At 40.3% G+C, this 15,723-nt stretch overlaps 1 protein-coding gene across 1 annotated transcript in view; it reads left to right on the forward strand.

The window, feature by feature from the left end:
• The first annotated feature begins 847 nt into the window (after window positions 1-847).
• The window catches only part of LOC106874484 (bystin), a 17,159-nt gene continuing 2,283 nt past the window's right edge, over window positions 848-15,723 (forward strand). Inside the window, exons 1-9 of the mRNA XM_089340372.1 lie at window positions 848-1,128; window positions 2,875-2,966; window positions 5,769-5,874; window positions 6,792-6,924; window positions 7,937-8,079; window positions 9,337-9,434; window positions 10,492-10,570; window positions 11,527-11,592; window positions 12,733-12,938. Coding sequence (XP_089196498.1) covers window positions 997-1,128; window positions 2,875-2,966; window positions 5,769-5,874; window positions 6,792-6,924; window positions 7,937-8,079; window positions 9,337-9,434; window positions 10,492-10,570; window positions 11,527-11,592; window positions 12,733-12,938 — 1,055 coding nt within the window. The 5' untranslated portion in view covers window positions 848-996. The remainder of the gene's footprint in view (window positions 1,129-2,874; window positions 2,967-5,768; window positions 5,875-6,791; window positions 6,925-7,936; window positions 8,080-9,336; window positions 9,435-10,491; window positions 10,571-11,526; window positions 11,593-12,732; window positions 12,939-15,723) is intronic.

Consider the following 15,723-nt stretch of genomic DNA (forward strand, 5'->3'; position numbering starts at 1 on the left):
CAGGTCATTAAAACCCCAAAATTCCTTGGGTTTGAAGTCAACCTGTCAAAAGCGAAAGCAATAATGGTGAGGCCGAGTTCCAGGATGCCGTACTTAGCATCCAGCCCATTTTGGCAGTGGTTCGGCTGTCACCAAGGGACGCCGTTTGCATTCTTGACTCTACATCTTCCCAAAAGGCATAAAAAAAAGTGCCTGGAGACCAAGTTTGCAGACTTATATAGGATGACTGAAGGGTAGCCCCTCATTAGTACGCATCCGGTGCTTTTTCTCTTGAGAAATTACTCTGTCCCACCTCAGATCCTTTCCTCGGATTCCTCAACACGCCGTTCTGGATTATGTCGTTCAGAACGGCGTGTCGAGGAATTTGTCACGTTTGGAACGCTATTAAAAGGCAGTACGGTCACGGCTGGAACTCCTTGAAGAAAGACGCATGTTTTCGCGCATCCATGCATAAATGAATCGGATTTCCATTTTGAAAATTTTCCTTTCAGACACTAAACAACAGAATAACCTTTCACAGTTGATCAACCCCATCTGAGAGAGAGAGAGAGAAAGGAAGAGAGGGAGAGGGCGAGAGAGATAGAGAGTAGGGGAGAGAGATAGAGAGTGGGGGAGAGAGAGAGCGGGGGAGGGAGGGAGAGGGAAGGAGAGCGAGAGAGAGAGGGGGGAGGGGGGAGAGAGAAGGAGAGAGAGAGAGAGAGAGAGAGAGAGAGGGAAGGAAGGAGAGAGAAAGAGAGAAAGAGGGAGAGGGAAGGGGAGAGAGAGGGAGAGGGAAGAAGAGAGAGAGAGAGAGAGAGAGAGACAGACAGACAGACAGATAAGACTTGACAGACAGACAGATAAGACAGAGCGAGCGAGAGAGTTGCATTTACTGCAGAGTTGGAGCAACTTCCGGTAACTCAACTTCCGCCATCTGTGGGTTCGTCTCCACGTGCCTATGATTTCAGGAAAAAAGTTTTCTTGTTTTTAATATTTCTTGATCAACACTTCGCAGTAATGGGGAAAATGAAAGGTGATAAACACAAATCGAAGAACCCTCATCTGGCAGACCAGATTCTCGAGGATAAATCTGTTCGACCTCCTGGCAGAACAAAAGATAAACAAAATCGTCAAGACAGCGATGACGAAGTGAGTAAAATCTTTATTTGGTCATATGGTTGCGAATCTCTATTTTTCTTTAAATTCTATCAAAGATATGGTCTCTAGAAAGGAACTGTATTCATATCGTTAGCAAGATCACCGGTACCAGTAAGAACAGCATCAACTGAACTGTGAATTTGACTGGGACATTTCATAATCAATCTGATCAAGTTTCAAAGTGTTTTTTACTCGGTCATTTCCTGTTTGACGTTCGTAAAATCATAGTGATCTAAAAAGTTTATTTCAATCGAACATTTAATCATAATTATAAGTGGTACACACTACAAACAGCGAGTAAAAAGTGAGAAAAAATTGTTTAGACTTATTTTGAATTGAGTTCCGCCCTGAGCACGTGAAAATTCTTCAACAATCCACGTCGGGCACACCATGCAAATACAAGTGGCTGAATCTGACAAAGATCGATCCAGTGTCGTAACTGTATGCGTTGTATTGATTATCTGTTGAGCTGTAAGTATTTCGTTGGGATTCTCTGTAAAGCGAGGAGCAGGAGGGCGTCCACCAGACATGGCAATTGAGTTGAAATGAAATTGAAACTAAAAGAAATTCGATTTTACGAACGTCAAATAGGAGATTACCTTCTTACACTTAGCGACGGCCAAATTTTCTGGCGATTGGGCCGACACTTTGTGGCGATAATCGGTGTTAAGGGAGGTTTTATCTCCATTTAGCATCCAGCCATGGCAAAATGTCGGATGATGTTCGGCTTTCCCAATGTCCCAAGGCTCGCAATCACTCGCTTTAATGCCGTGTTTGGTGTTGCTTCAGAATTTTTTTACAGATGACATAAAAACTGGGAGGTTGTATCATAGAACCAGAGTGGGTTGGTATCACGAGGGTTAACCAGTTAGCATTTAAACTGGCCTTGGCACTCCCCAGTATTCTATCTGTTTTATAATCAAACTTGTGAGATCCAGCCTCTCACACCTACCCTACAATGTCATTCTAAATATAAACAGTCATGCCATTGAAATCTCAAAGCTACAAGATAATACAAGATTAATTCAAAATGATGTTTATAAATAAGCATTGCATTTGACAGCATAATCTGAATACTAAAGGGTTGGATTGTTACTTGAAGGAGATTTTGCGAGTCAGTGATTTTTCAACTACAGACCTATTTGTTTATCTTCCTAGAAATAGCAGTCAAATCTTCTTCAAATAACATTCTACCGCCTTAAATAAGATACTCACACACATACTAGGGGGTGCTGAGAAGTTCCTGGCTTTGAGTAAAAGAAAATACAGGAGGATCAGTTAATTATGATTTTACTCAACATATTCCCCTCTCAGATTCCTGCACTTATTGCAGTGGACCTTCAATTTTTCTAAGCCCCTTGTAAGAGAACTCGAATGGTTGGACCTCCAACCAAACTTTTCATGACACTCAAAGCCAGGATCTTTTCAGTACCCCCTCATATGCTCCAGAATAAATAACCACTGTAGTCATGTGTGCATACGTCAGTTTTATATATATATATATATGTATATATATATATATATACACACGATCTAGAACAACTAACCAGTTAGCACTCCTTTCCATATGGAGTTTTTGTTTACTAATTGGCTTGATAACCTCAGATTTGGTTGTTATTTCTAGCAGATTGAACATCATTGTAGGGGGTTCCTTCATTGGCTCAAAGGAAAGCAATAATAAAAATGATGATGGTGGTAGTGTCGATTTTGAATATACATTTTCTTTTTCTCTATCAGTTTGTCGATGAGAAGTTGTCACGTAAGATCTTGGAGCAGGCACGTGCCCAACAAGAAGAGCTTGAAGAAGAACATGGCATTAATAAATCACAGTAAGTTCTTTCTTTCTTGCCTTTAACCCTCCAGCGCGGAGTATAGGCCACTTATAATTGAATTCCATGTCGCATAATTTTTTGCTTCTGTACTTATACTCTGCCATGAATGTCCCCCTTTCTCTAGTTCCTTTTGTGTTGATCTACGCCACAAGTTCTTAGGCCTACCCCTCTTTCTATATCCATCCAGATTCCACTGTAAAACACTTTTCGCTGCATTTGGTGGGTCCTTTCTAATTGTGCTACCAATTCACTTCCACTTTCTCTTAAATATTTGCTCCGTAATCGAAACTTGATTCGTTCTTTGCCATAGCTCCATATTGCTTATGTGTTTGGGCCATCTGATTTTAAGTATACTACGCAAGCACCTGTTGATGAATGATTGTATTTGCTTATTTGACTTAACTATGATTAATTAGTCGTTATCATGATAATGCATGACGAGATATTAACAAAAGCCTAACAAGTCTCTCATGAGTAGACAGTGCAGTTGAGTCACCTCTGAAGACCTCTTTATGAAGGGGTGCTGAAAAGTTCCTGGCTTTGGGTAAAAGAAAATATAGTAGGGTTAGTTAATTATGATTTTGGCACCTGTGCCCAGCGTCGCCTTCCTGGCACTTGTGCTGGTGGCACGTGTAGAGACATTCAATTGAAATCGTTGCCAGTGCTGCTGGACTGGATCCTGTGCAGGTGGCATGTAAAATACACCATTTTGAGCGTGGCCGTTGCCAGTACTGCCTGACTGGCCTTCGTGCCGGTGGCACGTAAAAGCACCTACTACACTCTCAGAGTCGTTGGCGTTAGGAAGGGCATCCAGCTGTAGAAACTCTGCCAAATCAGATTGGAGCCTGGTGTAGCCATCTGGTTTCACCAGTCTTCAGTCAAATCGTCCAACCCATGCTAGCATGGAAAGCGGACGTTAAATGATGATGATGTTGATGATGATGATTCCCCTGTCAGATTCACACACTTATTGCAGCGGTCCTTCAGATTTTCGTAAGCCCTGTAAAAGAACTTGGAAATTTGGGCCTCCAACCAGGCCTTTCGTGATACCCTTAAAGCCAGGAATTTTTCAGCACCCCCCCTCGTGTACTGTGTCGCAAAGTGAGGAAGCTACTCACCATTCTTCTATTCTTTTACTGGTTTCAGTCTTTGGACTGCAGCCATGCTGGAGCACTACTTTCGAGGAGTGTAATTGATTATATCAACCCAAGTACTACTGTCTCTTACTTATTTGAGAAATAAACAACTGAGAAAAAACAGGGTCAAAGTTGAAAATAGTGAGGAAAAAAATTAGAACTTGGTGTGGGGGGGGGACCTGTTTCTTTATTATTTTGACTTGGACCTTGATTTCTAGGTTTATTTAGTAACATCTGACAAGTTTTGTCGTGTGTCATCATTTTATTCACCTTGGAGGAAGACAAAAGACATTATTCCAGTAATGAATTTTATTTTATTTATTTATGCGCCCTTTTCAAGCTTAGCCAGGCTCATGGGACCGGTTTCTATGGTGTATGTGTTCCTCCACCAGCTGGACGGGATGCCAGTCCATCGCAGCATTACTCACCATCATGGGTACCTTTTACATGTTGAAAAGGTTTCCCATGCCTAGTTTAAACCTTACTACTGCAGGAATTCTGATATGTCCCCTGAACAAAGTACACAACTTTGATATTACTACAGCCATCGTGCTGTGTGTTCTGAGTAAGGTGCTGAGCGAACTACTACAGTTGTGGAGGAGTCCTCTAAACAAGGTACATAACTCTGTCCCAGATTACCTGGTCGACCATGAACCTAACTTCTGTTTGCTACTTCATAGCTGTTATTTAGCCCCAGGTTGACCTTAAAGGAACAGGTCTCTGGTCAGAACCATTCCAACCATGACTATCTCGTTTTTATTTTCTTTTTCTAGGCATACATAGTTCACCTCAGACTACATTATCCAATGTGTTCCTTTTATTGTTTCTAAGACAGTAGGGTGTAATTTGAGGTTCGACAAAAAGAGACCGATAGAATAAGTACTAGGCTTACAAAGAATAAACCCTGGGATCGATTTGCTCGACTAAAAGGCGGTACTCCAGCATGGCCACAGTCAAAATGACTGAAACAAGTAAAAGAGTAAGCATGTAGCTGGCTGCAAGTACACAATCATTGAAAAGAATGTTCTTGCTAGCCACTGCTGGGATTAATTTTTGTCTCCCTCCAATATTTATTGTATTTTTAACACAACATGTTCTTAAGAGATGTTATATCAGGACAAATATCATAGTAACTGGTCTATCAACATTGTGTATACATTAAATATTTCTTGTAGATGGATATATATATATATATATATATATATATATATATATATATATATATATATGGTGGTTGTCTACTCCTTACACAGAGTTTGACCACCTCCTGTACCTACACCTTAGCCCTTTCATGGCGTCTGATGTGGCTTTTTAAACCAGACAATGTTCTGAAAAAACACCCACACAGATTGCACCTCTGATTTGAACTACCAATTGGCTGCAGGTAAGTTCTGCTCATTGTGGATCCTAACATGTCTTAAGACCCCCCATTGGATTTGCAAGCCCTCTGGCACACACCACATTCAAACGTGTGCACAGACATATAATCAGAATAGCTGGTTGAAGTTTGTTTTCCAAGTGGGTAAGACCAGCTTATGATGTAGAAGCACACTCTAAGATGTAGAACAGTTAATATTATAGTGAGGTAGTATTTCTACAAGCGATATATATGTATACACACACACACACATAATATTTTGTTGTGTCTGACTTTTTAAAACAGGATAAAGAAGAAAAAGAAAGTTTCACTGGACATTTGCCCGACTCAGCATTCTGAAGATGAAGAGTCTGACAAATCAGATTCTGAATGTTACACAGAGCAAGAAATTGTGAGTAGAGGTTTCAGTGTTGTTGTTATTATTTAATCTCTGGCCCCTGATTGCTTTCTTTTTAACCTTTATTTTGTTTTTTGTCTTGAGGAAGAAGCTGTATCCATGTCCTTCATAAGCTTCCCTAGACGGATCAGACTGATACCATTGACATTTTTGCATGATATATTGATCATTGATCGTTATCAACGTCGCCTCCCTGGCACCTGTGCCAGTGGCATGTGAAGGGACATTCGAGCGAGATCGTTGCCAGTGCCAATGGACTGGCTCCTGTGCAGGTGGCACATAAAATACACCATTTCGAGCGTGGCCGTCGCCAGTACTGCCTGACTGGCCCTCGTACCGGTGACACGTAAAAGCACCCACTACACTCTCGGAGTGGTTGGCGTTAGGAAGGGCATCCAGCTGTAGAAACTCTGCCAAATCAGATTGGAGCCTGGTGCAGCCATCTGGTTCACCAGTCCTCAGTCAAATCGTCCAACCCATGCTAGCATGGAAAGTGGACTTTAAACGACGATGATGATGTTGTAAGTTGACAGCTGTAAGACAAACTTGTCCAGGGTGGAAATTCTAGGCATCTGATGTTCTAGGGAGGAAAGACTGCATCTAATGGGTTAAGTAGGGACACATTATGTAGGGAAGCTGTTGACACATTATGAGTGATGAAAGGCAGCAGGACAAATGTGTTCAAAGTGCTCTAATAAAGATTACATAGAACCAGCCAGCTCTGATAGGCTGAGGCTCCTGCAGTAGCTGTTAAGCCCTTCAGCATTTAAGCCGGTCACATCTGGTCCAAATATTGTACCTGTTTTATTTTCAAATCAGGCAGGTCTAGTGTCTTACACCTACCCTGCAATGTCATTCCTAAAGTAACTAAAGTGACTATATCATCTTCTCCATTGCATTGTCTTCTGCAGCCAGTCAGCAAAGAAGATGAAGAAGCATTGGAAATGTTCATGTCCAAACAACCTCCGAAACGTCTCTGTCTGGCAGATATCATTATGGAGAAACTATCAGCAAAACGAACAGAAATCAACTCTGTTCTCTCAGGTAAGACTTTCTTCTACAAACATCAGGTATAGAGTAGAATATTGGAAATGAACGACACCGCTTGTATGACAGTGGCACTCGTTTACAGCTATCGTGAGAACCCAGGTTTGAAATTTCTCCATGACACCTGATGAAGGCTGGAAGGTATATCAGCTGAAACGTTGTGTTAACAATGAACAAGATGAGGATAAATATCCAACAAATGTAAATAATGTAGATAATTTGCAGCTGTGGAATTTTACCAAAAGCACCACCCAAGATCAAATGACAATAAGACCAGGTTCATCTGCAATAGATCCAATAACAGTGTGTGTGAAGATGGTCTGCAACCAGGACCAGGATTAAAATATTTACACATAAAATGTTATAGTACCTTATTCAGGCAATAAACACTGTCTAATAATAATAAAAAAAAAAAACAGATTTTTTCCGGTATCTAAACTCATTTTTAATGATTGGGTCACACTGACCCTAAGGTACCGCTTGTAGTCTATGCGTGCAAGTAGAAGTAATCGGCTTACCTCATTTGCCTTCCTTTGCACGAGTCTGTCTTGCGGTATCCGATCCTCGCAACTGGCCCAACCCGAAGAACGCTAGAAATAGCAGCTGCTTCTCCCAACACCTAGACGATCGCTTGGCATGTCCTCTCCTCACAACAACCCCGTTCGAAACGGGGACGAAATCCTGATCGAGGCTCCCTCTGCCCTTCTTCCTCTTCCAGTCAGCTCGCCGTTCCGGTCAGTTCACGGTTCTGGTCAGCGGTCAGCTCCCAGTTGCTGACATCATACCTGACCGCTGACATAATTTTTTTCATGGTCCACACCAGGGTTAAAACAACGAGGTTAATGGTGCCTTATAAATATTCTTTGTAGCCAATGTAATTATGTAGTCCCATTTTTGTCTTTGCATTTGACCATAATATTGTTTTCCGTATATTCTCCGTTAAAAATATAAAGATATTTTTCTATACGGTCATTTATAAATTTTTTTTTTTGTCATATTTGTTCTGTAGACAACGAAGGGGTCGAAGTGAAAGAGATGGACGAACGAGTTGTTGAGATGTACCGAAATGTCCGCAACATTCTCGCTGTTTACAGAAGTGGCAAACTGCCGAAACCATTCAAAATTATACCATCTTTGAGGAACTGGGAACAGGTAAGCAGATGGCAGTTCTAAATACCTTAGCAAAATTTTTGGTTCCACTGCATGGCATCTTGGGCAAATGACTTCTTCTGTAGCCCTTGACCAAAGTAGATTTGCAAAATGGAAACTGAAAGAAGCTGTCATATATATATATATATATGTGTGTGTATGTATGTATGTATATATATATATGTGTGTGTGTATGTATGTATATATATATATATGTGTGTGTATGTATATATGTATGTATGTATATATATATATATATACACACATATATATACACATACACACACATATATACACATACACACACACATATATATACATACATACCTATATATATATATATATATGTATATTGCCCTCGGACTGCCACTTTAGTGCCAGCATACAATCGCTTTCTCGATCTTGTCTGAGGATGTCCCAGCATCTGTGCCATTTCAGACTCTTTGCAGCCACTTGATGTTGAATATTCTCCTTAAGCATGTGAATTTAAAACATGCTAATTAAGAAACATTCATCTATTTCTTAATTAGCATGTCTTAAATTAATTGTGACTCCCCCTCTCTCTCTCTCTCTCATATCATGGTTGAATAATTTATATTTTTACTGAAGCAAACATCTTGTTTGCTTTAACCCTTTAGCATTCAGATTTCTTTGTCAAATTTATTGCTTATTTATCCACATTACTTTGAATTAATCCTGCATTATCTCATAGCGTTCAGATTTCAGTGGTGTGTTTGTATATATTTAGAATGACATTGTAGGGTAGGTGTGAGAGGTTGGATCTGGTCAGTTTTAACATAAAGCTTGTAGAGTATTTGAGCCAGATGAGGCCATATTAAATGTTAAAGGGTTAATCCATGCTGACTATGTCTTTAAAGTCCACAGCATGTTTGTGGATGTGCATGGCTTAGTGGTTAGGGGTGCTGGACTCATGACCGTAAGACTGCGGTTTCAGTTCCTGGACCAGGTGACGCGTCGTGTCCTTGAGCAAAACATTTCATTTCATGTTACTCCAGTCCACTAAGGTGGCAAAAATGAATAATCTTGCGACAGACTAGCGTACCATCCAGGGGAGGATTTATACGCCATGAAACCAAGAAACCGGTCCTTGTGAGTCAGTTTGACCCAAGAAGGTAACTTTCCTTTTTTTTTACCACAGTATTTTTATCTGTGGGTGTGCATGCATGTATGTGTGTGTCCCCTTCTTCATACCGTTTTCTCGTGTAAGTACATTTTGTCGTGTTGGTGAATTAATTTCAGGTGTTACACATTACACGACCAGAGCAGTGGTCAGCTGCAGCCATGTACCAAGGAACCAGAATATTTGCATCAAATCTCAATTCAAAAATGGCTCAGAGGTAAGTTGAACAGCTTGAAAGCATTTGTCATGCATGTGTGGTTAAGAATGAATTTTGCCTCTCAATCACATAGTTTCAGGTTCAATTCCACTGCACAATACCCTGAGCAACTGTTAGAAGGAAACTGAGAGGTCTGTGAAGGTGCATGGCCTGGTGGTTAGGGTGTTGCACTCGTGATTGTTAGTTCATGGATTTGATTCCCAAATTGGATGGCACCTTGTGTTTTTGAGCAAAACACTTCATTTCACATTATTCCTGTCCACTCAGCTGTAAATGGAATAACCTGATCAAGGGGAATGCTGACCCGCTTGCCTAGCCAGCAGGGTGGCATCATTCAAAAGCTAAAACAATTTGAAGTGCACTGTGATCAGTGATGTATAACAACATCCAATAGTCTGGTCAGTGCCATACATATATATATATATTTAAGTGTATAATTATAAATGAGGGCTCTACTTCTGTCATAGGTGCTGGCATTCCAGAGCCCTTAATTAAAATTTTTATAATTCCGACTTTTTTGAAGAGATCGAAACCTATAGAATAAGTACTAGGCTTACAAAGAATAAGTCCTGCAGTTGATTTGCTCTACTAAAGGCGGTGCTCCAGCATGACCGCAGTCAAATGAGTAAAAGATATATAGTCATTTTTATATGCTAGGCCAATGATATAATCATATGCAGCATGGAATTTTGTCAGTGAACGGGTTGCGGTTTCAAAGTGATGAAATATTTTGACAAATTAAATTTAAATGTTGAAGTGAATCTAACGGATTTTGTGTGTTTTTAAATGGCTTATAAACACCTTCCACACGGCAATTGTATATATGTATATATATATGTTTCTACAGCTGGATGCCCTTCCTAACGCCAACCACTCTGAGAGTGTAGTGGGTGCTTTCACGTGCCACAGGCATGAGGGCTAGTCTGGCGATATATGTATGTATATATATATATATATATATATATATATATATATATATATATATATACACTTGTTTTAGAATAAGCAATCCTTTTTGTTTTCACCTTTCTCTTTATTTCTTCTATTTCCTTTTCAGATTTTTCAACTTGGTTCTGTTACCAAGGATACAAGATGATATTGCTCAATACAAACAGTTGAATTATCATTTATACATGGTAAGTTAAATTTGACATTCTCCATTTGATAATTCTACCTATACATGTTTGTAATCAAGAATCTTGGCTGGTCTTTAGCATATAATGCACTGGGGTGAGATAATGCAAACTAATGCATCCCAACCATTAAGCACCTTCATTGTTTTACTGAACTGTATCTATCAGTGACTATTGGCTAGCTCTTATTAGTACTGCATTATGTTAGTTTATGGTCAGTGATCCTAAGCTGACCAATACTTTGCAAGAGAAGTTCATAAACAAAAATTGACCACCATGAGTGTGTGTATGTGTGTGTGTATATATATATATATATATATATATATATATATATATATATATATATATGTTTGTGTGTGTGTGTATATATATATATATATATATATATATTGAAACTGAACCAAATTCGATGACTGGCACCCGTGCCAGTGGAGCGTTAACAGCACCATCCGAGCGGGATCACTACCAGAGCAGCAGTCTCACTTCCATGCTGGTGGCACGTAAAAAGCACCATTTGAGTGCGATCGTTTCCAGCTTTGCCTTACTGGCACTCATGCCGGTGGCATGTGAACAAAACATTGGACTGACTCCTGTGAAGGTGGCACATAAAAAAAAACACCATTTGAGCGTGGCCATTGCCAGTATCGCCGGACTGGCCCTCGTACCAGTGGCACGTAAAAAGCACCCACTGTGTCATGCTGAATCTCCCTCAGTACTACTTTAAGAGTATGTGTGTCTGTGGAGTACTCAGCTACTTGCATGTTAATTTCGCAAGCAGACTGTTCTATTGATCGGATCACCTGGAACCCTCGTCAGAGTGCTGTTTGGTTTGTTTACTTCTGAATAAAATTGAAATAGGGTTTTATTTTATCTAACAAATTTAAGGTTTGAAATGTGAATTAATTGATCAAAGTCTTCTTAAGGAAAGTTTTGGTAATATTTTCTCTCTTTTATTTCAGTCCTTACGAAAAGCTTTATTTAAACCAGCTGCTTTCTTCAAAGGCATCCTTATTCCCCTCTGTGAGGTGAGTATCTTGACTAAGGGTTAGTTTGAACCTGTTACCATGAAAATAGATTTTTATACAGGTTTATTTAAAAAGAGTGAACCAATTTCATTACGCAATATTTTAATAAGGAAAAGCTATAGAAAACTCCAGCTAAGCCACAAGTATTTACTTACAATCAACTGGTGGTAGACAAATTCAGACATGAAGACACTCACACATAGAGATAAGCACTATCCAAACATCATCAATGCCAGGGCCGCCTGACTGATGCCAGTGGCCCCTGGCTGGCTTCCGTGCTGGTGGCATGTAAAAAGTACTATCCGAACGTGATCGATGCTAGGCCCACCTGACTGGCTCCTGTGCCGGTGGCATGTAAAAAGCACCCGCTACACTCTGCATTAATATTCCTTGCACTTCCAATTGAGTTGTTGCCTTTATTGAACTAATATAGCAAAATATGCCGACCATGTTCCTGCTCCTTTGTCACTTCCATTATAGGTTTGAAAGAAATAACTGTTAAAATCAAACTGCACTCTTCAAAACTTGCACTAAGAATAAGGACAAAGTAAAATTACCATCTGCTTTTATAACAAGTTGATGCAGGTAGTTTATCCCGACCCCCTCAGACTTTCAGTTCATGCAATTGAAAAAAAACACATTATTTGTGGGATGACCCAATATATATATATATATATATATATATATATTATTAATAAATCTCAGGGTAGCAAAAAATTTAGAAATTCTATTTGCTACTGGTGGTCTAGCAAGAAGAAAAACACTTGTCAATAGACTATATATTATTCATATAAATACATACAGTGTACATTTAAACACATAAGAGAGATGTCCATAATAGGACATCTGATCTGCTAGAAGGAGTTAGATGGACATCTCTCTTATGTGTTTAAATGTACACTGTATATATAATACCTCACTTTACAAGGACCTGTTTTACGAGACCCCAGCCATTTTGTGTGTGTGTGTGTGTGTGTGGAAACATCGCAACATGGAGCAACACTGGTTCTGACGCATCTACATAGCTGCATATAGTGACAGAGTAAAATGACGGCATAAAATATCATTTTATATATATATAGAGAGAGTTATAAAAGTTAATGCTCTGTCTCCATCATCCATCTCTCCCTCTTTCTCTAGGCTGACTGTACACTGAGAGAAGCGACAATTGTTGCCAGCATCCTGATCAAGTATTCTGTCCCGATGCTTCACGCAGCCGCTGCAATGCTCAAGCTAGCTGAGATGAACTATAATGGTGGTACGTCCATCTTCCTCAGAGCTCTCCTTGATAAGAAATATGCTCTTCCATATCGTGTCATTGATGGAATTGTTTACCACTTCCTTGGGTGAGTAAAAATTCTTTCTTTGTTTCTTTGATATATTTGCCATTCTGCCAACACCACCAAATCCAAGCGTAACTTTAGATTTCTTGCATGAATCATTTGAGTGATAAAATATCAATGTTACAGTTCTATATTTAAGAGATGAGGAATTATATACATTATTTGCATTCGATGGATATTTGTCCTCATCTTGTTTGTTGTTAACACAACGTTTCAACTGATATACCCTCCGGCCTTCATCAGGTGTCTTGGGTAAATTTCGAACCTGGGTGGTCTGGTCCCTGGTTACATGCATACACACTGGGATAGTGTGATCCACAGCAGCTCATCTTGCCATTGATTGTCGACCATTGCAGAGGATTCACTAACCAAGTCATTCACTAGTCAACCAAGGATTCACTAACCAAGTCATTCACTAGTCAACCAAGGATTCACTAACCAAGTCGTTCACTAGTCGACCAAGGATTCACTAACCAAGTCGTTCACTAGTCGACCAAGGATTCACTAACCAAGTCGTTCACTAGTCGACCAAGGATTCACTAACCAAGTCGTTCACTAGTCGACCAAGGATTCACTAACCAAGTCGTTCACTAGTCGACCAAGGATTCACTAACCAAGTCGTTCACTAGTCGACCAAGGATTCACTAACCAAGTCGTTCACTAGTCGACCAAGGATTCACTAACCAAGTCATTCACTAGTCAACCATGGATTCACTAACCATGTCGTTCACTAGTCAACCAAGGATTCACTAACCAAGTCGTTCACTAGTCGACCAAGGATTCACTAACCAAGTCATTCACTAGTCGACCAAGGATTCACTAACCAAGTCGTTCACTAGTCGACCAAGGATTCACTAACCAAGTCATTCACTAGTCAACCATGGATTCACTAACCAAGTCATTCACTAGTCAACCAAGGATTCACTAACCAAGTCATTCACTAGTCGACCAAGGATTCACTAACCAAGTCATTCACTAGTCGACCAAGGATTCACTAACCAAGTCATTCACTAGTCAACCATGGATTCACTAACCAAGTCATTCACTATTCGACCAAGGATTCACTAACCAAGTCGTTCACTAGTCGACCAAGGATTCACTAACCAAGTCGTTCACTAGTCAACCATGGATTCACTAACCAATTATCAGAGTAGGTGTAGTCAGAGTTTGAAGCAGGTTCTAGAGACGTGCTTTAACAAAAGCTAAGAGATACCTCACACCGGACACCAACCCAGAATTTCTAAGGGCCCTTGCCGTATATTTTTGTGTGTATGTGTCTCCTTGTTTTGATATTGTGTGATAGTGCCGCTGGACTGGCTCCCGTGCAGGTGGCACATAAAAAACACCTTTTTGAGCGTGGCCGTTGCCAGTACCGTATGACTGGCCCTCGTGCCGGTGGCATGTAAAAGCACCCACTACACTCTCGGAGTGGTTGGCGTTAAGACGGGCATCCAGCCGTAGAAACTCTGCCAGATCAGATTGGAGCCTGGTGCAGCCTTCTGGCTTGCCAGTCCTCAGTCAAATCGTCCAACCCATGCTAGCATGGAAGGCAGACGTTAAACGACGATGATGATATTCTCCATCATAAAAACACTGTCATTTATTTCCAGTCTACCATGAAAACATGTCTCATCATGGGGAAATATTACCTTGTTACATTGTTTGAATACAAGTGAAGGATATTGAAGAGGAGGCTGTAGAAAACTAGCCTCAACAAATTCCATCCGACTCATGCAAATGCATAAAAGTGGACGTTAAAAGAATGTCGAATACAGTAATACCTCACTTTACAAGGACCTGTTTTACCAGACCCCAGCCATTTTGTGTGTGTGTGGAAACGTCGCAACATGGGGCAACACTGGTTCTGACGCGTCTACATAGCTGCATATAGCGACAGAGTAAAATGACGGCATAAAATATCATTGCTACTACGAGGAATTATTTACTCTGCTTTACGAGCGGTCTTCAGGAACAAATGAACTCGTATATCGAGGCATTAATATACTATAATTATTACTTGAACGAATTGTCTCCCTTAGACCTTATTTGTAATTCTTTTCCACTCTAGGCACAAGGCCCAAAATTTTGTGGGGAGGGGGCCAGTCGATTAGATCGACCCTAGTACGCAACTGGTACTTAATTTATCGATCCCCGAAAGGATGAAAGGCAAAGTCGACCTCGGCAGAATTTGAACTCAGAAACCTAGTGATAGACGAAATACTGCTAACGTTTCTGCCAGCTCGCCACCTTCAGATGCACGAAATAATGCAAATTAATTATAATTACAAACTTGTTACCAGCTCGAATATGCTTAGGGCATAATCGAACCCGCAAGAAAGCCATTCACTGCGTTTTGTCATAGAGGAGATAACTTCCTGTAATCAGACAGGTGTAAACACATTGAATCAGCCTACAGCACCACCTGACCAGACAGTGGGATGCATGCGTTTTGGAGTGAGTGGTATATCTCGTCTTCAGCCACAGAAACCAGAGAGCACTGCAAGTTGACACGAGAGACAATATCTCTCTTTTGATATTCCCGTCATCATTCAGTAACAGGCTGCACTATTTAGCAACTCACCATAAATAAAGTAAATGCGATGTTATTACCAGTTCAAATATTCTTGTGACACGTTTGGACTGGTAAATAAGCCATTCACTGTATTTTGTCATGGAGAAAAGTTCTCGCTGTAGACAGAATGGTGTAAATACACCTAAATTAGTTCGGAGCTCCACCTATCTAGACTGTGAGATGCAAGCATTTCGGAGGGGTTATCTCCTCTTTGGT

This window comes from Octopus bimaculoides, chromosome 23 (genome assembly GCF_046866305.1).
Source record: "Octopus bimaculoides isolate indiv1 chromosome 23, ASM4686630v1, whole genome shotgun sequence".
Taxonomy (NCBI): Eukaryota; Metazoa; Mollusca; class Cephalopoda; order Octopoda; family Octopodidae; genus Octopus; species Octopus bimaculoides.